We start from the raw sequence: 24,757 nt of genomic DNA, 5'->3' as shown, positions 1-24,757 counted from the left end.
TAACATTCTATGATGATCTATGAGACTGTAGCAACTGCTTTTGTTTTTTTTATAAAGTGCCATATTCATTGAATGAGTTGAATTAGATGACTATAGAGGGGGGAACAGAAGAATCCCCCCAAAAGAATTGAAAAAAATAAATATATATAAAAAAGAATGCGGTGAATGGTCTGACTGCTATAGTAACACTCTAGCGCTCAGACACACACACAGACAGACAGACAGACAGACACACCATGGACTGTAAAGACTAGATAATGCCCTCACGAAGAGTTCATTGTGTCAGCAGTCACAGATCACCAGGTTCTGATTGGACAAAGCCTGTGTCCATGGCACACTGTCTGCTCAGCTCAGCCCGGTTGAAATGTTGTTGCATTACTACGAGCTCAATAAAGACAGAGATGGTAGAGACTGGACAGAGAGGTTGTCTGCTCAGCTCAGCCCGGTTGAAATGTTGTTGCATTACTACTAGCTCAATAAAGACAGAGATGGTAGAGACTGGACAGAGAGGTTGTCTGCTCAGCTCAGCCCGGTTGAAATGTTGTTGCATTACTACTAGCTCAATAAAGACAGAGATGGTAGAGACTGGACAGAGAGGTTGTCTGCTCAGCTTTGATGAAGACTCTGCCTGACAAAGACCAGTATGATTGAAATGATTAACATCTTATCACAATATTTTCCACATGTTTGACAGTATGGTGGTATTTGACCCTTTCTTCTGTTTCTGAGCAATGAAAGTTGTAGTGAAGTAGTCCAGTTTATAGACCTTTTCATTTCGCTCTGTCACCACATATTGTTAAAGATGATATTGGATAAATCTGTACCCGTATGTGGCTCCGTACCAGTATTGATGATGCTGAATATCGTCCAGCCCTAGTTGGGGCGATATTACTGCTACTAGTTCAGTACTGCTACAGTCCCTGTACTACAGGCACATAACGACTGGTAGCCAGTGACTCCATTCTAATAGTTACTCTGTCACACGCTGATCTGGTTCACCTGTCCTCGTGGTTGTCTCCACCCCCTCCAGGTGTCGCTTGTTATCCCCGGTGTATATATCTCTGTGTTTCCTGTCTCTCTGTGCCAGTTCGTCTTGTATGTTCCAAGTCAACCAGCATGTTTTTCACCGTGCTCCTGGATTTTTGATTCTCTTTTGCTAGTCCTCCCGGTGTTGAGCCTTGCCTGTTTCTGGACTTTGTACCCACCTGCCTAACCATTCTGCCCTGCCCTGACCTCGAGCCTGCCTGCCATTCTGTACCTCCTGGACTCTGTACCCACCTGCCTAACCATTCTGCCCTGCCCTGACCTCGAGCCTGCCTGCCATTTTGTACCTCCTGAACTCTGTACCCACCTGCCTAACCATTCTGCCCTGCCCTGACCTCGAGCCTGCCTGCCATTCTGTACCTCCTGGACTCTGTACCCACCTGCCTAACCATTCTGCCCTGCCCTGACCTCGAGCCTGCCTGCCATTTTGTACCTCCTGAACTCTGTACCCACCTGCCTGACCATTCTGCCTGCCCTGACCTCGAGCCTGCCTGCCACTCTGCACCTCCTGGACTCTGAACTGGTTTTGACCTTTTGCCTGTCCACGACCATTCTCTTGCTGACCCCTTTTGGAATATAATAAATATCAAAGATTCAAACCATCTGCCTCCCGTGTCTGCATCTGGGTCTGGCCTTGTGTCCTCATACTGTCTGAGTTAAATATACTGTATCTCTGTTTATAACAATCACAGGATACTGATAAGAATCAATTGCTTGATCAGAAACATTCCCACTGTACTGTATTGTACTCCGCCTTAATGCTTCAACCACGTCAACCACCAATAGTAATCGAACGGTCCATGACAGACAGAATTAGACGAGTACTAATACTGTTGAAAGAGATGGGAACTTGTCTCCATAGGAATAGAATCAATTCCTCCTCTGATTTCCCTTTTGGGGGAATGTGTCTCTGCAGCCTAGGGATTTAGTGTGGTGGTTTGATATTTGAGCCGCAGATGATGAGATGGAGCCGGTAATATCAGATATATAATCTAACCGGTCCTCTGGAACATGGATGGATACTGACGTGTTAAACCCATCAGTGGTTTTACCACAGGCTCTTTGAAGTCGTTTTCGCTCCCAACCAGAGTGAATGACGTCGACAAACATGGCCGGAATATGCAGTCGAAATACCTAAATGGGTGTCTGAGAAACGCAGTCAGTTCAGAAAGAAAACACGACGTTGTACCATTCCTTCGACACTATAGCGCTGCGTGGTTTGGCATTAGGGCTCCCTCAGGGTAGCTTACTGCCAGAGCCAAGCGTGATATGAAGTCGTGAGCGCGATATGCTATACCCAAATCCCTTGATGGAAGAAACCCAGACAGGTGGGGGCTGGGGGCGGTGGTGGGATGTCAGAAACAGCTGGCGCAGAGTGTGGTCGCTAGTCATAGCAACACGGCAAGCACGTGACATCCGGCGTGGAGGAAGCGTGTGTAGTACTGGTAGACAGCATGTAGTTAGAATGTGAACCCAATTGGTGTAATATCAGCTGACGCAATCAGCCACACTCGGGTTTCCCTTCTGAACGGACTACGCTTCATTTGGGGGAAGGGAGGTTGCGTACAGTACTCTTAAGTACTTCCATATCGGTTCATATATCTGTGGTTCAGATATTTATTTGAGCGAGAGACGCACTGGTATCTCTATTTACCCACCTGTGTGTGTGTGTGTGTGTGTGTGTGTGTGTGTGTGTGTGTGTGTGTGTGTGTGTGTGTGTGTGACAGCCGTATTGTAGCTCCACCCCACCCTGGCATGCCACCTCGAATTGGACGCGAGAAAGACGGGTCGGATGAATTAACAACAGTCACTCCTCCTCTGCTCTCTCCTCATCCCTCGCTCCGTGCGGGCTTACGCATCCCTGTTTCCGTCCAATCAGAGCGCCAGAAGAGGAGAGCAGAGAGGGATGTGAGGGGGAGTAGAGGACCAGCAGCCTCTGGGGCTGGCGGCCAACTGCTCATATCACAGCTGGGAGGGGAGGGGGGAGAGGGATGGAGGGGGGAGAGGGATGGAGGGGAGAGAGGGATGGAGGGGGGAGTGGGATGGAGGGGAGAGAGGGATGGAGGGGGGAGAGGGAGGAGGGAAGAGAGGGATGGAGGGGAGAGAGGGATGGAGGGGGAGAGGGAGGCTGTAATCCAGTGAGACACGCAGAGGAGAGGCAGTGTGAGGGCAACGCCTCACAGCACTGTGAATCTCTCTCTCGCTCTCTCTCTCTCGCTCTACCACTCTCTCGCTCTCTTTCACTTTACCGCAACCCTTTCTTGCTCTACTGCTCTCTCTCTCTCTCTCTCTCTCCTTCTCTCGCTCTCTCGCTCACTCACTCGACCGGCAAAAAACCCAAAGGGCTCTCCTCTCGTCTCTCATTCAGTGCTCTCAGACTCTGAGGGCTGCTCTATCGTTTTTCATTTATTCCCTTTTTTCTCTGTTCCTATTTTATTTTCTCTCCTCTTTTTCTCTCCCCATCTAAAATATCTGCTGTGGCAACGGATGCGTTGTGTCTAGAGCTACTAGGGCTACTCTGCGTTGGTGAAAAAGGACCCAAAGAGTTGTTTAGTTTGCGTCCTTTTCTTTCCTCAAGGCGTTGTCATTGGAAGCGTCTTTGTTCTTTCATTTGTATGTATTTATTGTCCTGCTCCATGTGAATTGCTGTGTTGTTACTGGAGAAATAGGTTTGTGTGTCTGTGAGGAGCCAGCAGAGGTGATCGAGTGAAGAGAGGGGAGGAAAGGGGGGGTTGTGTATTTGGCAGAGAGGGGGAAGCCCGGCTGTATCTCTCCGTTGCTGTGACTGTGAATCCACGGCAACCCCATTAGGTGCGGAGACGCAGAGGGAATTACTGGGATGCCATCGCTAACCTCTGACCTCTATCGTTAACTCACGCCACAGCCTGGACGGACAGACCAGGGGAAAGGAAAGAAGAATCAGGAGAGACACGGAGAAAGTAGATAAATCCTTGAATCTTTCCTGTAGCTGGGCTTGTGCGTCTGATGTGAGCTAGCACCATGGATATAAACGTGCAGTCCCACCGGTTCTACTTCCCTCAGATCTACTGTACTGAGGCTGTGCCTGCTGGTGCCCAGGTCCAGGTCACAGCGCAGGAGTTTAAAGTCAGGTAGGCTACTGGGTAACACTGGGTAGGTTACTGTGATGCTGCGCTACACTGGGTTGGATAGGTGACCATTGGGGAGACAGTAATACTGTAATGCTATGCGCATTAGTGAGGACCACAGCCAATTTGCAATGAGCAATAGTAACAGAGCAGCATACAGTAGCACAGTCCAGCTGGTATCTACTTTCCTATTGGCTGCATCTCAAATGACATCATTCATAATCATATTGCCTATGCAGTAGAGATTTGCAGCTACCAATAGCCAAGCCCTGTGTCTATTAGAGAGCAGGGTCCTTGATGGGGTTGCAGATAGATGTATAAATAGACATCCAATGTACAGAATGAATGTACATGTCTATCCTGTGGAATGGACAGCCGTGTCAGTTGTGTTCCATACATTGTGTTTCTATGTGCCAGCTGTGAGTGGTTGTCCTTGCAGAGGGGCTGGGGTAGAATGTTAATGTGTAAGCTGTGCAGTCAATGTCTAGGTCCTGATATGGGATGAGGGAGGAGGAGAGAAGAGAGGAGGAGGCATTGATGCCCTGTGAAGAAGCTTGCCAAGACTGCTGGGGTGATGACAGTGGTGCTGTTGTGTTGTGTTTGTCTCTGAGGGCCGCAGCCGTGTGTGTGTGTGTGTGTGTGTGTGTGTGTGTGTGTGTGTGTGTGTGTGTGTGTGTGTGTGTGTGTGTGTGTGTGTGTGTGTGTGTGTGTGTGTGTGTGTGTGTGTTGTAGCTGTAGCTTGTTTATGGCAGAGACCAGGGCTCTTTGTTCTTTCCGTCTGCCCTCTCCTTTCTCTCTGCCTGCTGCTCCTCCTCTTCCTCTCATCCTTCTCTTCTCCTCGTAAACGCTTGCAGCTCCCATGGTGCGTTGGAGCATCCTTCCCTGATGTTGCCACTGTCGCCATGGTTGCAGAATGCTCTGAGACACATGCTCAATGTTTTGTGCAGTGTTTTTTTGTTGTCTTCGGCACTATCTTTATCAAGTTTATGTCTGTCTGGCACCCAAACACTCTTCCTCTTTATCCTTGCAGTCATTTATCATTGTGTCAGCCATCCCTCCATCCGTCCATGGTTTCAGGTTTCGCCCAGTAGTAATCTGGTGTGTGATCACTGGTCAGATTTCTCCTCTCTAACTGATGATTAGATCAGCTTTAACAGACTCACTGAGTTTTCCTCTGGTAAGCAGCTTTGAACACAGCCAGGCCAGAGGGTATATTTCTACGAGGGATGTGACAACTGGACAATTCTTCTTTACCGTTTAAACTGACATTTATTTGATCGGTTATCCAAAACACATTTGAAGGAAAAATCTACACAATTCCACGTCAATTCATAATGCAGAATAGTGGGCCTATTACGTGTGTATGACCGGTAGACTCAGGCAATGAAGTGATATCTACCGCAGCCCTTTACAGACAGAACGCAGCGACAGTCACGTGGAAAGTTGATGACTTTTCCGACCATTAAAAAAGGTGCTGTGTCAGAAGACTGACTCTGTACAGTCATATTCTGTACTGGCATTTAATGTGCTATTGTTTCCCCGACGACAATGAACGTTGCTGATTGATGTGCTGCTGTGTTGTTTATGCTGTTTGTTTTTTCATGGTAGGTTAAATAGATTATCTTTCTACACAATGTCTTGCTAAATCGCGTTATTCAACATACTATTGCAGGCCATTCATGGGACTGGTCTTGCGAGCGCGGGGTAGGTTTCTGTCTCATAATATGAAATTACAGTAGGTTACCGGTATCGACTGTATCGATTACCCTTTGCCTCGGCTATGGCATGTTTGTTCGTCTGTTAGGGTAGACGACACTACGGCTTTTTAAACGCCGACAATAAACCTTCCCTGGAGTTCAACAGTCTGTAGAGTCATGCCTTTTCTGAAGCGGGACTAACTTCCATCACCAGGAGACCAGACCTGTGCCTCTTAGCCTCCCTGCTGTCTGTGCGCAGACCACTCTTTCCTAAACTAGGATGTTCTACACACAACAGACTGAACACACACGTGTCATTAGCAGAGAGAAAGAGCAGGCAGGCCAGGGCGAGGTAGGGACATATGTCTTGGTGATCTGTGTCTCGCAACGTCTTAATTGTCTTGCAAATTCACCAAAGTAGCCGAAAGTTTGCCTCTCCCTCGCTGGTTTTATTTTAAATGACACAACGTCCCCCAGGCTTTGATAGCCATATCGTCTCGTTAGGCTATAACATGGAAAATAATGGTTTATGATAACTGCACTGTGATGGTAATTATGTGTGAGGAGAAAATATTGTGTTTCATGTTAGGGATTTTTCTTAACGTTAAGGATCCCAACTTAGTTGAAACATTTTAACGTTTAAATGTTCACACCCCTAGTAGCTACAGTAAATTACAGCTAAGGCAGGAGGGTTATGTAGCTACAGTAAATTACAGCTAAGGCAGGAGAGTTATGTAGCTACAGTAAATTACAGCTAAGGCAGGAGGGTCATGTAGCTACAGTAAATTACAGCTAAGGCAGGAGGGTTATGTAGCTACAGTAAATTACAGCTAAGGCAGGAGGGCTATGTAGCTACAGTAAATTACAGCTAAGGCAGGAGGGTTATGTAGCTACAGTAAATTACAGCTAAGGCAGGAGGGTTATGTAGCTACAGTAAATTACAACTAAGGCAGGAGGGTTATGTAGCTACAGTAAATTACAGCTAAGGCAGGAGGGCTATGTAGCTACAGTAAATTACAGCTAAGGCAGGAGGGCTATGTAGCTACAGTAAATTACAGCTAAGGCAGGAGGGTTATGTAGCTACAGTAAATTACAGCTAAGGCAGGAGGGTTATGTAGCTACAGTAAATTACAGCTAAGGCAGGAGGGCTATGTAGCTACAGTAAATTACAGCTAAGGCAGGAGGGCTATGTAGCTACAGTAAATTACAGCTAAGGCAGGAGGGTTATGGAGCTACAGTAAATTACAGCTAAGGCAGGAGGGCTATGTAGCTACAGTAAATTACAGCTAAGGCAGGAGGGCTATGTAGCTACAGTAAATTACAGCTAAGGCAGGAGGGTTATGTAGCTACAGTAAATTACAGCTAAGGCAGGAGGGTTATGTAGCTACAGTAAATTACAGCTAAGGCAGGAGGGCTATGTAGCTACAGTAAATTACAGCTAAGGCAGGAGGGCTATGTAGCTACAGTAAATTACAGCTAAGGCAGGAGGGCTATGTAGCTACAGTAAATTACAGCTAAGGCAGGAGGGTTATGTAGCTACAGTAAATTACAGCTAAGGCAGGAGGGCTATGTAGCTACAGTAAATTACAGCTAAGGCAGGAGGGTTATGTAGCTACAGTAAATTACAGCTAAGGCAGGAGGGCTATGTAGCTACAGTAAATTACAGCTAAGGCAGGAGGGCTATGTAGCTACAGTAAATTACAGCTAAGGCAGGAGGGTTATGTAGCTACAGTAAATTACAGCTAAGGCAGGAGGGTTATGTAGCTACAGTAAATTACAGCTAAGGCAGGAGGGCTATGTAGCTACAGTAAATTACAGCTAAGGCAGGAGGGTTATGTAGCTACAGTAAATTACAGCTAAGGCAGGAGGGCTATGTAGCTACAGTAAATTACAGCTAAGGCAGGAGGGTTATGTAGCTACAGTAAATTACAGCTAAGGCAGGAGGGTTATGTAGCTACAGTAAATTACAGCTAAGGCAGGAGGGTTATGGAGCTACAGTAAATTACAGCTAAGGCAGGAGGGTTATGTAGCTACAGTAAATTACAGCTAAGGCAGGAGGGCTATGTAGCTACAGTAAATTACAGCTAAGGCAGGAGGGTTATGTAGCTACAGTAGATTACAGCTAAGGCAGGAGGACTATGTAGCTACAGTGAATTACAGCTAAGGCAGGAGGGCTATGTAGCTACAGTGAATTACAGCTAAGGCAGGAGGGCTATGTAGCTACAGTGAATTACAGCTAAGGCAGGAGGGCTATGCAGCTATGGTAAGTTACAGTGAGGGCTACAGTAAGTTACAGATACAAGGGTTAGAGCAGTGGTTGCAGTAGAAGTACAGAGAACCAACACCTCAAATGTTCCACTGCTTAAGTACTGGCATTCCTTACAATACCACCTCTAATACATGATCCCTGCTGTGGTGCAATTGTGAGAACCAACACCTTTACGCACTTGGCTAGAAGGCTAGAGGGATTTGAGTAAATCTACAGGTTATTCAGACACAGTTCAGTCTCTTATTACTGTACAAGGCACGAAGGAAAAGTCAGCATACGATGTGGTTTTCCTCTGACTGCTGTCCAGCATGGGTCTCTGTGGTCGGAGGGATAATAGCTTCACTCCTGTTTGATTTGGACGAGGCCCTGGCAGTCAGTCACTGCTTCAGTCAGGATACTGTTAGCACAGTGACGGGGGAATGAGGGAGAAGGAAAGAGAGAGACAAACAGGGAAGAAGCGGAGGAGAGAGCGAACAGAGGGAGACTTATCAGAGACGGGGATAAGGCGAGAAGGGAGAGAGAAGGAGAGTCTGTGGCACACATTCCCAGTTGCCTGCGTGGTGTTTGCAGCCTGCTGGCCGGCACATCCTCTCATCTCCAACACATGGAGAAACACGCCGAAATCAACACCACGCTGTGAAAAGATGAAAAAGTCTTTCAAGTCTGCTTTACTTTCACAAAATAAGTTCAACCCCTTCAGCTGTATTCATGTTTCCTAAACCACTAACTGAACCACTGGTGTCTGTTGTATTGTCCCTCCTTGTTTATGGATGTATACTGTAGGCTCATTGTGATTTCCCTTGCACTTTGTCAGCTTTGTGTGTGTGTGTGTGTGTGTGTGTGTGTGTGTGTGTGTGTGTGTGTGTGTGTGTGCGCGCGCGCATGGGGTGTATCCCTCCTCTTCGCTCTGTGATTCTGTGTGTGTGTGTTGGAGTAGTGTGTCAGCTGACTCCCACTAACCAGGAAATGGACACGGCTTTCTACAGCTGGATCAATACCCAGGTTATTAGTACAGAGAGAGTGATGGAAGGAGAGACGATTAGAGATAAAGGGACAGATAGAAAATAGGAAAGAGGAAATCTGAGAGGAATTCAAATGGGAAAATGCATGATGGGAAAAAACTGCAGGGAAATCAGAGGGGAAGAGAGGGAATGGGAGAGAGAGAGGGGGTGGAAGAGAGAGGGAATGGGAGAGAGAGAGGGAATGGGAGAGAGAGAGGGGGTGGGAGATAGGGAATAGGAGAGAGAGAGGGAATGGGAGAGAGGGGGGTGGGAGTAGGAGAGGGGGTGGGAGAGAGAGAGGGAATGGGAGAGAGAGAGGGGGTGGGAGAGAGAGAGGGAATGGGAGAGAGAGAGGGGGTGGGAGAGAGAGAGAGAAGGAATGGGAGAGAGGGAGGGGGTGGGAGAGAGAGAGGGAATGGGAGAGAGAGAGGGGGTGGGAGAGAGAGAGGGAATGGGAGAGAGAGAGGGGGTGGGAGAGAGAGAGAGGGAATGGGAGAGAGGGGGTGGGAGAGAGAGAGGGAATGGGAGAGAGATACGGGGTGGGAGAGAGAGGGGGAATGGGAGAGAGAGGGGGTGGGAGAGAGAGGGAATGGGAGAGAGAGAGGGGGTGGGGGAGAGAGAGGGAATGGGAGAGAGAGAGGGAATGGAGAGAGAGAGGGAATGGGAGAGAGAGAGGGAATGGGAGAGAGAGAGGGGGTGGGAGAGAGAGAAGGGGTGGGAGAGAGAGAGGGAATGGGAGAGAGAGGGGGTGGGAGAGAGAGAGGGAATGGGAGAGAGAGAGGGGGTGGGAGAGAGAGAGGGAATGGGAGAGAGAGAGGGGTGGGAGAGAGAGAGGGAGTGGGAGAGAGAGAGGGGGGGTGAGAGAGAGAGGGGGTGGGAGAGAGAGAGGGAGGGGGGGTGGGAGAGAGAGAGGGAATGGAGAGAGAGAGGGAGAGGGGGTGGGAGAGAGAGAGGGAATGGGAGAGAGAGGGGGTGGGAGAGAGAGAATGGGAGAGAGAGAGGGGGTGGGAGAGAGAGAGGGAATGGGAGAGAGAGAGGGGGTGGGAGAGAGAGAGAAAGAAGGAATGGGAGAGAGGGAGGGAATGGGAGAGAGAGGGGGCGGGAGAAAGAGAGAGGGAATGGGAGAGAGAGAGGGGTGGGAGAGAGAGAGGGAATGGGAGAGAGAGAGGGGGTGGGGAGAGAGAGGGGAATGGGAGAGAGAGAGGGAATGGGAGAGAGAGAGGGAATGGGAGAGAGAGAGGGGGTGGGAGAGAGAGAAGGGGTGGGAGAGAGAGGGGAATGTGAGAGAGGGAATGGGAGAGAGAGAGGGGGTGGGAGAGAGAGGGGGTGGGAGAGAGAGAGGGGGGGTGGGAGAGAGAGAGGGGGTGGGAGAGAAAGAGGGGGTGGGAGAGAGAGGGGGGTGGGAGAGAGAGAGAGGGTGGGAGAGAGAGAGGGGGGTGGGAGAGAAAGAGGGGGTGGGAGAGAGAGAGGGGTGGGAGAGAGAGAGGGGGTGGGAGAGAGAGAGGGAATGGGAGAGAGAGGGTGTGGGAGAGCGAGAGGGGGTGGGAGAGAGAGGGAATGGTAGAGAGAGAGGGGGTGGGAGAGAGAGAGGGGTGGGAGAGAGAGAGGGGGTGGGAGAGAAAGAGGGGTGGGAGAGAAAGAGGGGGTGGGAGAGAGAGGGAATGGGAGAGAGAGAGGGAATGGGAGAGAGAGAGGGTGTGGGAGAGCGAGAGGGGGTGGGAGAGGGAGAGGGAATGGGAGAGAGAGAGGGGGTGGGAGAGAGAGGGAATGGGAGAGAGAGGGGGTGGGAGAGAGAGATAGGGAATGGGAGAGAGAGAGGGGGTGGGAGAGAGAGAGGGAATGGGAGAGAGAGAGGGGGTGGGAGAGAGAGGGGGGGGGGAGAGAGAGGGGGGGGGAGAGAGAGGGGGGTGGGAGAGATAGAGGGGGTGGGGAGAGAGAGGGGTTGGGAGAGAGAGTGAATGGGAGAGAGAGAGGGAGAGGGGGTGGGAGAGAGAGAGGCAATGGGAGAGAGAGATGGAATGGGAGAGAGAGAGGGGTGGGGAGAGAGAGAGGGGGTGAGAGAGAGGGGGGTGGGAGAGAGAGGGTGTGGGAGAGAGAGGGGGAATGGGAGAGAGAGGGGGGAGAGAGAGGGGGAATGGGAGAGAGAGGGGGTGGGAGAGAGAGAGGGAATGGTAGAGAGAGAGGGAATGGGAGAGAGAGAGGGGGTTGGGAGAGAGAGGGAATGGGAGAGAGAGGGGGCGGGAGAAAGAGAGAGGGAATGGGAGAGAGAGAGGGGTGGGAGAGAGAGAGGAATGGGAGAGAGAGAGGGGGGGTGGGGGAGAGAGAGGGAATGGGAGAGAGAGAGGGAATGGAGAGAGAGAGGGAATGGGAGAGAGAGAGGGAATGGGAGAGAGAGAGGGGGTGGGAGAGAGAGAAGGGGTGGGAGAGAGAGAGGGGAATGTGAGAGAGGGAATGGGAGAGAGAGAGGGGGTGGGAGAGAGAGGGGGGTGGGAGAGAGAGAGAGGGGTGGGAGAGAGAGAGGGGGGGGAGAGAAAGAGGGGGTGGGAGAGAGAGGGGGGTGGGAGAGAGAGAGGGGGTGGGAGAGAGAGAGGGGGGGTGGGAGAGAAAGAGGGGGTGGGAGAGAGAGAGGGGGTGGGAGAGAGAGAGGGGGTGGGAGAGAGAGAGGGAATGGGAGAGAGAGAGGGTGTGGGAGAGCGAGAGGGGGGGGGAGAGAGGGAATGGTAGAGAGAGAGGGGGGGTGGGAGAGAGAGAGGGGGTGGGAGAGAGAGGGGGGGGGTGGGAGAGAAAGAGGGGGTGGGAGAGAAAGAGGGGGTGGGAGAGAGAGGGAATGGGAGAGAGAGAGGGAATGGGAGAGAGAGAGGGTGTGGGAGAGCGAGAGGGGGTGGGAGAGGGAGAGGGAATGGGAGAGAGAGGGGGGTGGGAGAGAGAGGGAATGGGAGAGAGAGGGAATGGGAGAGAGAGGGGGTGGGAGAGAGAGGGAATGGGAGAGAGAGGGGGGTGGGGGAGAGAGAGGGGGAATGGGAGAGAGAGGGGTGGTGAGAGAGAGAGGGAATGGGAGAGAGAGGGGGGTGGGAGGAGAGAGAGGGTGGGAGAGAGAGAGGGAATGGGAGAGAGAGAGGGGGTGGGAGAGAGAGAGAGGGTGGGAGAGAGAGAGGGAATGGGAGAGAGAGAGGGTGTGGGAGAGAGAGAGAGGGAATGGGAGAGAGAGGGGGTGGGAGAGAGAGTGGGAATGGTAGAGAGAGAGGAATGGGAGAGAGAGGGGGTTGGGAGAGAGAGGGAGGGGGTGGGAGAGAGAGAGGGGGTGGGAGAGAAAGAGGGGGTGGGAGAGAGAGAGGGGGTGGGAGAGAGAGAGAGGGGGTGGGAGAGAGGGGGGGTGGGAGAGAAAGAGGGGGTGGGAGAGAGAGGGGTGGGAGAGAGAGAGGGGGTGGGAGAGAGAGAGGGAGTGGGAGAGAGAGAGGGGTGTGGGAGAGCGAGAGGGGGTGGGAGAGAGAGGGAATGGTAGAGAGAGAGGGGGGGGAGAGAGAGAGGGGGTGGGAGAGAGAGAGGGGGGTGGGAGAGAAAGAGGGGGTGGGAGAGAAAGAGGGGGTGGGAGAGAGGGAATGGGAGAGAGAGAGGGAATGGGAGAGAGAGAGGGTGTGGGAGAGCGAGAGGGGGTGGGAGAGGGAGAGGGAATGGGAGAGAGAGAGGGGGTGGGAGAGAGAGGGAATGGGAGAGAGAGGGGGGGGAGAGAGAGATAGGGAATGGGAGAGAGAGAGGGGGTGGGAGAGAGAGAGGGAATGGGAGAGAGAGAGGGGGTGGGAGAGAGAGAGGGGGTGGGAGAGAGAGAGGGGGTGGGAGAGAGAGGGGGTGGGAGAGATAGAGGGGGTGGGAGAGAGAGGGGTTGGGAGAGAGAGTGAATGGGAGAGAGAGGGGAGAGGGGTGGGAGAGAGAGAGGCAATGGGAGAGAGAGATGGAATGGGAGAGAGAGAGGGGGTGGGAGAGAGAGAGAGGGGGGTGAGAGAGAGGGGGTGGGAGAGAGAGAGGGTGTGGGAGAGAGAGAGGGAATGGGAGAGAGAGAGGTGTGGGAGAGAGAGAGGGGGAATGGGAGAGAGGGGGGTGGGAGAGAGAGGGAATGGTAGAGAGAGAGGGAATGGGAGAGAGAGGGGGTTGGGAGAGAGAGGGAATGGGAGAGAGAGGGGGCGGGAGAAAGACAGAGGGAATGGGAGAGAGAGAGGGGTGGGAGAGAGAGAGGGAATGGGAGAGAGAGAGAGGGGGTGGGGGAGAGAGAGGGAATGGGAGAGAGAGAGGGAATGGAGAGAGAGAGGGAATGGGAGAGAGAGAGGGAATGGGAGAGAGAGAGGGGGTGGGAGAGAGAGAAGGGGTGGGAGAGAGAGAGGGAATGTGAGAGAGGGAATGGGAGAGAGAGAGGGGGTGGGAGAGAGAGAGGGGGTGGGAGAGAGAGAGAGGGGGAGAGAGAGAGGGGGTGGGAGAGAAAGAGGGGGTGGGAGAGAGAGAGGGGGGAGGGAGAGAGAGAGAGGGGGTGGGAGAGAGAGAGGGGGGTGGGAGAGAAAGAGGGGTGGGAGAGAGAGGGGGGTGGGAGAGAGAGAGGGGGTGGGAGAGAGAGGGGAATGGGAGAGAGAGAGGGTGTGGGAGAGCGAGAGGGGTGGGAGAGAGAGGGAATGGTAGAGAGAGGGGGGGGTGGGAGAGAGAGAGGGGGTGGGAGAGAGGGGGGTGGGAGAGAAAGAGGGGGTGGGAGAGAAAGAGGGGGTGGGAGAGAGAGGGAATGGGAGAGAGAGGGAATGGGAGAGAGAGGGGTGTGGGAGAGCGAGAGGGGGTGGGAGAGGGAGAGGGAATGGGAGAGAGAGAGGGGTGGGAGAGAGAGGGAATGGGAGAGAGAGGGAATGGGAGAGAGAGGGGGTGGGAGAGAGAGGGAATGGGAGAGAGGGGGTGGGAGAGAGAGAGAGGGAATGGGAGAGAGAGAGGGGGTGGTGAGAGAGAGAGGGAATGGGAGAGAGAGAGGGGGTGGGAGAGAGAGGTGGGAGAGAGAGGGGAATGGGAGAGAGAGGGGTGGGAGAGAGAGAGGGTGGGGAGAGAGAGAGGAATGGGAGAGAGAGAGGGTGTGGGAGAGAGAGAGAATGGGAGAGAGAGGGGTGGGAGAGAGTGGGAATGGTAGAGAGAGAGGGAATGGGAGAGAGAGAGGGGTTGGGAGAGAGAGGGAGGGGTGGGAGAGAGAGAGGGGGGGGGAGAGAAAGAGGGGGTGGGAGAGAGAGAGGGTGGGGAGAGAGAGAGGGGGTGGGAGAGAGAGAGGGGGTGGGAGAGAAAGAGGGGTGGGAGAGAGAGGGGGGGGGAGAGAGGGGGTGGGAGAGAGAGAGGAATGGGAGAGAGAGGGGGTGGGGAGAGCGAGAGGGGTGGGAGAGAGAGGGAATGGTAGAGAGAGAGGGGGTGGGAGAGAGAGGGGGTGGGAGAGAGAGAGGGGGTGGGAGAGAAAGAGGGGTGGGAGAGAAAGAGGGGGTGGGAGAGAGGGAATGGGAGAGAGAGAGGGAATGGGAGAGAGAGGGGTGGGAGAGAGCGAGAGGGGGTGGGAGAGGGAGAGGGAATGGGAGAGAGAGGGGGTGGGAGAGAGAGGGAATGGGAGAGAGAGGGGGTGGGAGAGAGAGATAGGGAATGGGAGAGAGAGAGGGGGTGGGAGAGAGAGAGGGAATGGGAGAGAGAGAGGGGGTGGGAGAGAGAGGGAGTGGGAGAGAGAGGGGGGGAGAGAGAGGGGGGGTGGGAGAGATAGAGGGGGTGGGAGAGAGAGAGGGGTTGGGAGAGAGAGTGAATGGGAGAGAGAGAGGGAGAGGGGTGGGAGAGAGAGAGGCAATGGGAGAGAGAGATGGAATGGGAGAGAGAGAGGGGGTGGGAGAGAGAGAGAGGGGGTGAGAGAGAGGGGGGGTGGGAGAGAGAGAGGGTGTGGGAGAGAGAGAGGGAATGGGAGAGAGAGAGGGTGTGGGAGAGAGAGAGGGGTAATGGGAGAGAGAGGGGGTGGGAGAGAGAGAGGGAATGGTAGAGAGAGAGGGAATGGGAGAGAGAGAGGGGTTGGGAGAGAGAGGGAATGGGAGAGAGAGGGGGCGGGAGAAAGAGAGAGGGAATGGGAGAGAGAGAGGGGTGGGAGAGAGAGAGGAATGGGAGAGAGAGAGGGGGTGGGGGAGAGAGAGGGAATGGGAGAGAGAGAGGGAATGGAGAGAGAGAGGGAATGGGAGAGAGAGAGGGAATGGGAGAGAGAGGGGGGTGGGAGAGAGAGAAGGGGTGGGAGAGAGAGGGAATGTGAGAGAGGGAATGGGAGAGAGAGAGGGGGTGGGAGAGAGAGAGGGGGTGGGAGAGAGAGAGGGGTGGGAGAGAGAGAGGGGGGGTGGGAGAGAAAGAGGGGGTGGGAGAGAGAGAGGGGGGGAGAGAGAGGGGGGGGAGGAGAGAGGGGGTGGGAGAGAGAGGGGGTGGGAGAGAGAGGGGGGGGGAGAGAGAGGGGTGGGAGAGAGGGTGTGGGAGAGCGAGAGGGGGTGGGAGAGAGAGGGAATGGTAGAGAGAGAGGGGGTGGGAGAGAGAGAGGGGGTGGGAGAGAGAGGGGGGTGGGAGAGAAAGAGGGGTGGGAGAGAAAGAGGGGGTGGGAGAGAGAGGGAATGGGAGAGAGAGGGGAATGGGAGAGAGAGGGGTGTGGGAGAGCGAGAGGGGTGGGAGAGGGAGAGGGAATGGGAGAGAGAGGGGGTGGGAGAGAGAGGGAATGGGAGAGAGAGGGAATGGGAGAGAGAGGGGGGTGGGAGAGAGAGGGAATGGGAGAGAGAGTGGGAGAGAGAGAGAGGGAATGGGAGAGAGAGAGGGGGTGAGAGAGAGAGGGAATGGGAGAGAGAGGGGGTGGGAGAGAGAGAGGGGTGGGAGAGAGAGGGAATGGGAGAGAGAGAGGGGGTGGGAGAGAGAGAGAGGGTGGGAGAGAGAGGGAATGGGAGAGAGAGAGGGTGTGGGAGAGAGAGAGAGGGAATGGGAGAGAGAGGGGGTGGGAGAGAGAGTGGGAATGGTAGAGAGAGAGGGAATGGGAGAGAGAGAGGGGTTGGGAGAGAGAGGGAATGGGAGAGAGAGGGGGGTGGGAGAAAGAGAGAGGGAATGGGAGAGAGAGAGGGTAGGAGAGAGAGAGGGGTGGGAGAGAGAGAGGGGGGAAATAATATGGGTTAAAAGGTGGTCAAGGAGTAGTACACGCCTTAGAAAAGCCTTTGTGAAGGATTCTGGGTGTTTTGCGCCTGCCTGGCTTCCATGGTTACGGAGGCTGTGCATCCCAGAATAATGCCAGGTAACCACGACAACCAGCTTCGACCAACACCACAGGAGCACACACACAGCCAAGAGAGCAAATCTAACCTTTTCCGAAGTGTGTGTGTGTGTGTGTGTGTGTGTGTGTGTGTGTGTGTGTGTGTGTGTGTGTGTGTGTGTGTGTGTGTGTGTGTGTGTGTGTGTGTGTGTGCTCGCTCCACAGGCGCTCCAACAGACCAGGAGAGAGAAGTGAGGAGGATGCTCTGTTTCTCATCAGACCCATTTATCCTCCTGCTAAAACCTGAGGGTTGGGCCTCTTTCCATCTGCATATTAGTTGTTTTTATCTCTCTCCCTCCCTCCATCTCTCTCACACTCCATCTGTCTCTCTGTATCTCTCTCTCTCTCTCTCTCTCTCTCTCACACACTCCATCTGTCTGTCTCTCTCTCTCTCTGTCTCTCTGACCCTCACTCTCTCTCTCTCTCTCTCTCTCTCTCACTCTCTGACCCTCTCTCTCTCTGTCTCTCTGACCCTCACTCTCTCTCCCTCTCTCTCTCTCTGTCTCTCTGACCCTCACTCTCTCTCCCTCTCTCTCTCTCTGTCTCTCTGACCCTCACTCTCTCTCCCTCTCTCTCTCTCTCAGTTCCTCTCTATCGCTGTAAGGGATTTACTATCCCCCAAAAGTAACAGTGACCCAAACCTCTTTTAACTGATTCATTGTTATCATTCAGCCCATTCTAAAGATCATGTTTAAAGCCTCAGGCTACTCGATTGGACATTATTGCTTGTATGATTAGGTATTGGGGTGATAGTAAGTTTTCCTGTTGTACGATTCTCCTGGGAATAGGAAGTGTCTGTCTGTCTGCCTAAGACTCTGTCAAGTCATGGGAAATGTCCCCACACATGTGGTTGCCATGCAAGAAATACACTGTAAAATGATGCAATAGATGTAAAACAGAGAAGTTGCAGTGATATCCAGACTGGGCTGCAGGTTGCAGACCCAACCATTGTGTGAGTAGAGACAAGGGATGGCTTTCTGTCATGCTGTAAGTAAAGGGAAGCAGACTGACTGTGTTGCCAGTTTCATTGTGTGAGTGAGCACTTAGCCCAGACGGCCTCGGTCAAACGCTCAACCGTCATAAAATATCAAGTTTCAAGTTGAATTAGCCGTCTGTCGTGTGCGTGTGTGGGTGTCTGTCGTCGCGGTTACGGGTCATCAGTTAAATGACGTCATGCTGGAGAAAGCAGCCCCAGGGCAGGTCGCATCCTTCCTCAGATCTCCTTCTCATCCTTTCTCTCATCCCTCATTCTTTCATCCCTCATTCCATCCCTAGCAGAGGGGAAAAAGGTTCTCTCTCTCTGCTACATGTGCGGTAGCAGTAGACTCAATATTGTTATGAACTTGAGTGAAGACCCAAACGCGGTTTTAACAGAAAACAGAGTTCTTTAATAAAAAACAGGAATGGCATAAATCCTCTTCCAACGTAGTCAATGGAACAAAAGAACGTAGTATAATGCAGGTTGCACCTGCCATGCAGACTCCGACAGGACAGGACAAGGTGGAAGCAAACGAGACGACAGCTTGCTTCTGGCATCAAAAAACACAAACAAGAATCAGACACTGAAAGTAGCAGGAACAGAGAAAGAAATAGAGACCTAATCAGAGGGGGAAGAGAGAACAGGTGGGGAAAGAGAGAATGAGCTAGTTAGGGGAAATGAAGAACAGCTGAGGGATGAGAGACAGAGAAGGTAACCTAAAAAGACCAGCAGAGAGAGAGAATGAAGAGAAAGGACAGGAACAGACATAACAAGACATGACAGTACCCCCACTCACCGAGCGCCTCCTGGCGCACTCGAGGAGGAAACCTGGCGGCAACGGAGGAAATCATCGATCAGCGAACGGTCCAGCACGTCCCGAGAGGGAACCCAACTCCTCTCCTCAGGACCGTACCCCTCCCAATCCACTAGGTACTGATGACCACGGCCCCGAGGGCGCATGTCCAAAATCTTACGAACCCTGTAGATGGGTGCGCCTCGACAAGGATGGGGGGAGGGACGAGCGGGGGCGCGAAGAACGGGCTTAACACAGGAGACATGGAAGACCGGGTGAACGCGACGAAGATAGCGCGGAGAAGAAGTCGCACTGCGACAGGATTAATGACCTGGGAAATACGGAACGGACCAATGAACCGCGGGGCCAACTTGCGAGAAGCTGTCTTAAGGGGAAGGTTCAGAGTGGAGAGCCATACTCTCTGACCGCAACAATATCTAGGACTCTTGGTCCTACGCTTATTAGCGGCCCTCACAGTCTGCGCCCTATTACGGCAAAGTGCCGACCTGACCCCCTTCCAGGTGCGCTGCAACGCTGGACAAAAGCCTGAGCGGAGGGGACGCAGGACTCGGCGAGCTGAGATGAGAACAGCGGAGGCTGGTACCGAGGCTACACTGAAAAGGGGATAGACCGGTAGCAGACGAGGGAAGCGAGTTGTGGGCGTACTCTGCCCAGGGGAGCTGTTCTGACCAAGACGCAGGGTTACGAAAAGAAAGACTGCGTAAAATGCGACCAACAGTCTGATTGGCCCGTTCGGCTTGACCGTTAGACTGGGGATGAAAGCCGGACGAGAGACTGACGGAAGCCCCAATCAAACGGCAAAACTCCCTCCAAAATTGAGACGTGAACTGCGGGCCTCTGTCGGAAACGACGTCAGACGGAAGGCCATGAATTCGGAAAACATTCTCGATAATGATCTGAGCCGTCTCCTTAGCAGAAGGAGCTTATCGAGAGGAATGAAATGAGCCGCCTTAGAGAATCTATCGACAACCGTAAGAATAACTGTCTTCCCTGCTGATGAAGGCAGTCCGGTGATAAAATCTAAAGCGATGTGAGACCACGGTCGAGAGGGAATGGGAAGCGGTCTGAGACGGCCGGCAGGAGGAGAGTTCCCAGATTTAGTCTGCGCGCAGACCGAACAAGCGGCGACTAATCGACGCGCGTCACGTTCCCGAGTGGGCCACCAGAAACGCTGGCGAATGGAAGCGAGCGTACCCCGAACGCCGGGGTGGCCGGCTAACTTGGCAGAGTGGGCCCACTGAAGAACGGCCGGACGAGTAGGAACGGGAACGAACAGAAGGTTCCTAGGACAAGCTCGCGGCGACGGAGTGTGAGCGAGTGCTTGCTTTACCTGCCTCTCAATTCCCCAGACAGTCAACCGACAACACGCCCCTCAGGGAGAATCCCATCGGGGTCGGTGGAGACCTCAGAAGAACTGAAGAGACGAGATAAAGCATCAGGTTTGGTGTTTTTGAGCCCGGACGATAAGAAATAACAAACTCGAAACGAGCGAAAAACAGAGCCCAACGAGCCTGACGCGCATTAAGTCGTTTGGCTGAACGGATGTACTCAAGGTTCCTATGGTCAGTCCAAACGACAAAAGGAACGGTCGCCCCTCCAACCACTGTCGCCATTCGCCTAGGGCTAAGCGGATGGCGAGCAGTTCGCGATTACCAACATCATAGTTACGTTCTGACGGCGATAAGCGATGAGAGAAAAACGTGCAAGGATGGACCTTGCCGTCAGAGAGAGAGCGCTGAGAAAGAATGGCTCCCACGCCCACCTTTGACGCGTCAACCTCAACAACAAACTGTCTAGAGATGTCAGGTGTAACAAGAATAGGTGCGGATGTAAAACGATTCTTAAGAAGATCAAAAGCTCCCTGTGCGGAAACGGACCACTTAAAGCACGTCTTAACAGAAGTAAGGGATTTCACCCCCGTAGTGGACAAAAATGAATGGCAAGTTATTGGCATTGACCGAACCATGCACACATTGGCCAATACCACCCAAAGCGGCGTTGATTCATGCAAAGTTTACTGCTATTGCCATATGGGTATTGCCAGTTGTAACACTTCAAAAATCCAACAGGTGGCGATTGCACTCCACCATGGTTTTTCATATTGGTATTGGACTCCAAGTCAACATCCAAAAGCCAAATTTTGAAAAAACGAATTTTTTGAAAAAACGTATCACCCCTTAAAAAAGTGCTTTCTGGACCGTTTTTCGAAATTCTTTCGCTTTTTTTGACAATTACACATGTATAAGAACTGTATGAAAATACTTTTGTCCAATTTTATTAACATAATTTTTTTAATTTTTTTACTTGCGCATATTGCATATGTTTTGTCCATTTGCAATATGATTTCATAGGAAGTCAGAAGTCAAAAGTCAAAAATTCTTAAATTTCATAAAAAACTTCACACACCCCTAAAAAAGTGCTTTCTGGACCGTTTTTCGAAATTTTTTCGCATTTTGTGTCAGTTACACACGTATAAGAACTGTATCAACATACTTTAGTCATATTTTATTATCATAATTTTTTTTATTTTTTTTACTTGCGCATATTGCATGTGTTTTGTCCATCTGCAATATGATTTCATAGGAAGTCAGAAGTCAAAAGTCAAAAATTATTAAATTTCATAAAAAACTTCACACACCCCTAAAAAAGTGCTTTCTGGACCGTTTTTCGAAATTTTTTCGAATTTTGTGTCAGTTACATGTTTTTGTTTTTTTTTGCTTGTGCATAAGGCATATGTTTTGTGGGGGCCAAATGTCATAAGAAATTTGACATGCTCAAAAATCCTTCAGAAATGCAAAATTGACTGGCCTGATGAACTCGGGATGGCCGGGCAGTGATTGTTGTTCCTTTCAATCACTCGTGGTGTTGATTTCATCATGTCCATTTGTTTATGTTTTCTCACTTTTGCAAAGTCACTGTGCATTTGCCATATGGTTAACTGGGCATTCACCATCACCAATTTGTCATGCCATAAAAATCATGCAGGAATGCCAAATTGACTGGCCCGATGAACTCGGGATGGCTGGGCAGTGATACTGGTACCTCTCCATGGCTCTTTTGGGTTGATTTCAGAATGTCGCTTTTGGTGATGGTACCTCACTGTTAAAACATATTGCAAATGTTCCTTACTTTTGCAAAGTCACTGAAAATTTGTGCAGGAATGCCAAATTGACTGGCCCGATGAACTCGGGATGGCTTGGCAGTGATTCTGGTACCTCTCCATCACTCGTTAGGGTCGATTCCAGAATGTCCATTTGGTGATTTTTCTCACTTTTGCAAAGTCACTGTGCATTTGCCATATGGTTAACTGGGCAGTCACCATCACCAATTTGTCATGCCATAAAAATCATGCAGGAATGCCAAATTGACTGGCCCGATGAACTCGGGATGGCTGGGCAGTGATTCTGGTACCTCTCCATCGCTCGTTTGGGTTGATTTCAGAATGTCGCTTTTGGTGATGGTACCTCACTGTTAAAACATATTGCAAATGTTCCTTACTTTTGCAAAGTCACTGAAAATTTGTGCAGGAATGCCAAATTGACTGGCCCGATGACCTCGGGATGGCTGGGCAGTGATACTGGTACCTCTCCATGGCTCGTTTGGGTTGATTTCAGAATGTCGCTTTTGGTGATGGTACCTCACTGTTAAAACATATTGCAAATGTTCCTTACTTTTGCAAAGTCACTGAAAATTTTTGCAGGAATGCCAAATTGACTGGCCAGATGACCTCAGGATGGCTGGGCAGTGATACTGGTACCTCTCCATGGCTCGTTTGGGTTGATTTCAGAATGTCGCTTTTGGTGATGGTACCTCACTGTTAAAACATATTGCAAATGTTCCTTACTTTTGCAAAGTCACTGAAAATTTTTGCAGGAATGCCAAATTGACTGGCCCGATGACCTCGGGATGGCTGGGCAGTGATACTGGTACCTCTCCATGGCTCGTTTGGGTTGATTTCAGAATGTCCATTTGGTCATGTTTTCTCACTTTTGCAAAGTCACTGTGCATTTGCCATATGGTTAACTGGGCAGTCACCATCACCAATTTGTCATGCCATAAAAATCATGCAGGAATGCCAAATTGACTGGCCCGATGACCTCAGGATGGCTGGGCAGTGATACTGGTACCTCTCCATGGCTCGTTTGGGTTGATTTCAGAATGTCGCTTTTGGTGATGGTAACTCACCGCTTAAACATATTGCAAATGTTCCTTACTTTTGCAAAGTCACAAAAAATTCTTGCAGGAATGCCAAATTGACTGGCCCGATGACCTCGGGATGGCTGGGCAGTGATACTGGTACCTCTCCATCGCTCGTTTGGGCTGATTTCAGAATGTCCATTTGGTGATTTTTCTCACTCTTTCAAAGTCACTGTGCATTTGCCATATGGTTAACTGGGCAGTCACCATCACCAATTTGTCATGCTATAAAAATCATGCAGGAATGCCAAATTGACTGGCCCGATGACCTCGGGATGGCTGGGCAGTGATACTGGTACCTCTCCATGGCTCGTTTGGGTTGATTTCAGAATGTCGCTTTTGGTGATGGTACCTCACTGTTAAAACATATTGCAAATGTTCCTTACTTTTGCAAAGTCACTGAAAATTTGTGCAGGAATGCCAAATTGACTGGCCCGATGAAGTCGGGATGGCTTGGCAGTGATTCTGGTACCTCTCCATCGCTCGTTTGGGCTGATTTCAGAATGTCCATTTGGTGATTTTTCTCACTCTTTCAAAGTCACTGTGCAGTTGCCATATGGTTAACTGGGCAGTCACCATCACCAATTTGTCATGCTATAAAAATCATGCAGGAATGCCAAATTGACTGGCCCGATGACCTCGGGATGGCTGGGCAGTGATACTGGTACCTCTCCATGGCTCGTTTGGGTTGATTTCAGAATGTCGCTTTTGGTGATGGTACCTCACTGTTAAAACATATTGCAAATGTTCCTTACTTTTTCAAAGTCACTGAAAATTTTGCAGGAATGCCAAATTGACTGGCCCGATGACCTCGGGATGGCTGGGCAGTGATACTGGTACCTCTCCATGGCTCGTTTGGGTTGATTTCAGAATGTCGCTTTTGGTGATGGTACCTCACTGTTAAAACATATTGCAAATGTTCCTTACTTTTGCAAAGTCACTGAAAATTTTTGCAGGAATGCCAAATTGACTGGCCCGATGAAGTCGGGATGGCTTGGCAGTGATTCTGGTACCTCTCCATCGCTCGTTTGGGCTGATTTCAGAATGTCCATTTGGTGATTTTTCTCACTCTTTCAAAGTCACTGTGCAGTTGCCATATGGTTAACTGGGCAGTCACCATCACCAATTTGTCATGCTATAAAAATCATGCAGGAATGCCAAATTGACTGGCCCGATGACCTCGGGATGGCTGGGCAGTGATACTGGTACCTCTCCATGGCTCGTTTGGGTTGATTTCAGAATGTCGCTTTTGGTGATGGTACCTCACTGTTAAAACATATTGCAAATGTTCCTTACTTTTTCAAAGTCACTGAAAATTTTTGCAGGAATGCCAAATTGACTGGCCCGATGAAGTCGGGATGGCTTGGCAGTGATTCTGGTACCTCTCCATCACTCGTTAGGGTTGATTCCAGAATGTCCATTTGGTGATTTTTCTCACTCTTTCAAAGTCACTGTGCATTTGCCATATGGTTAACTGGGCAGTCACCATTACCAATTTGTCATGCCATAAAAATCATGCAGGAATGCCAAATTGACTGGCCCGATGACATAGGGATGTCTGGGCAGTGATACTGGTACCTCTCCATCGCTCGTTTGGGTTGATTTCAGAATGTCGCTTTTGGTGATGGTACCTCACTGTTAAAACATATTGCAAATGTTCCTTACTTTTGCAAAGTCACTGAAAATTTTGCAGGAATGCCAAATTGACTGGCCCGATGACCTCGGGATGGCTGGGCAGTGATACTGGTACCTCTCCATGGCTCGTTTGGGTTGATTTCAGAATGTCGCTTTTGGTGATGGTACCTCACTGTTAAAACATATTGCAAATGTTCCTTACTTTTTCAAAGTCACTGAAAATTTTGCAGGAATGCCAAATTGACTGGCCCGATGACCTCGGGATGGCTGGGCAGTGATACTGGTACCTCTCCATGGCTCGTTTGGGTTGATTTCAGAATGTCGCTTTTGGTGATGGTACCTCACTGTTAAAACATATTGCAAATGTTCCTTACTTTTTCAAAGTCACTGAAAATTTTGCAGGAATGCCAAATTGACTGGCCCGATGACCTCGGGATGGCTGGGCAGTGATACTGGTACCTCTCCATGGCTCGTTTGGGTTGATTTCAGAATGTCGCTTTTGGTGATGGTACCTCACTGTTAAAACATATTGCAAATGTTCCTACTTTTTCAAAGTCACTGAAAATTTTTGCAGGAATGCCAAATTGACTGGCCCGATGACCTCGGGATGGCTGGGCAGTGATACTGGTACCTCTCCATGGCTCGTTTGGGTTGATTTCAGAATGTCGCTTTTGGTGATGGTACCTCACTGTTAAAACATAT

The 24,757-nt window shown here is 51.0% G+C and overlaps 1 protein-coding gene across 1 annotated transcript in view; it reads left to right on the top strand.

The window, feature by feature from the left end:
- The first annotated feature begins 3,380 nt into the window (after positions 1 to 3,380).
- Positions 3,381 to 24,757, top strand: part of LOC135505709 (ena/VASP-like protein) — a 101,075-nt gene continuing 79,698 nt past the window's right edge. The window contains 1 exon segment of the mRNA XM_064924770.1: positions 3,381 to 4,154. Coding sequence (XP_064780842.1) covers positions 4,045 to 4,154 — 110 coding nt within the window. The 5' untranslated portion in view covers positions 3,381 to 4,044.

The sequence above is a fragment of the Oncorhynchus masou genome, chromosome 19, assembly GCF_036934945.1.
Source record: "Oncorhynchus masou masou isolate Uvic2021 chromosome 19, UVic_Omas_1.1, whole genome shotgun sequence".
NCBI lineage: Eukaryota > Metazoa > Chordata > Actinopteri > Salmoniformes > Salmonidae > Oncorhynchus > Oncorhynchus masou.
This window is presented reverse-complemented; position numbering and strand designations above follow the sequence as displayed.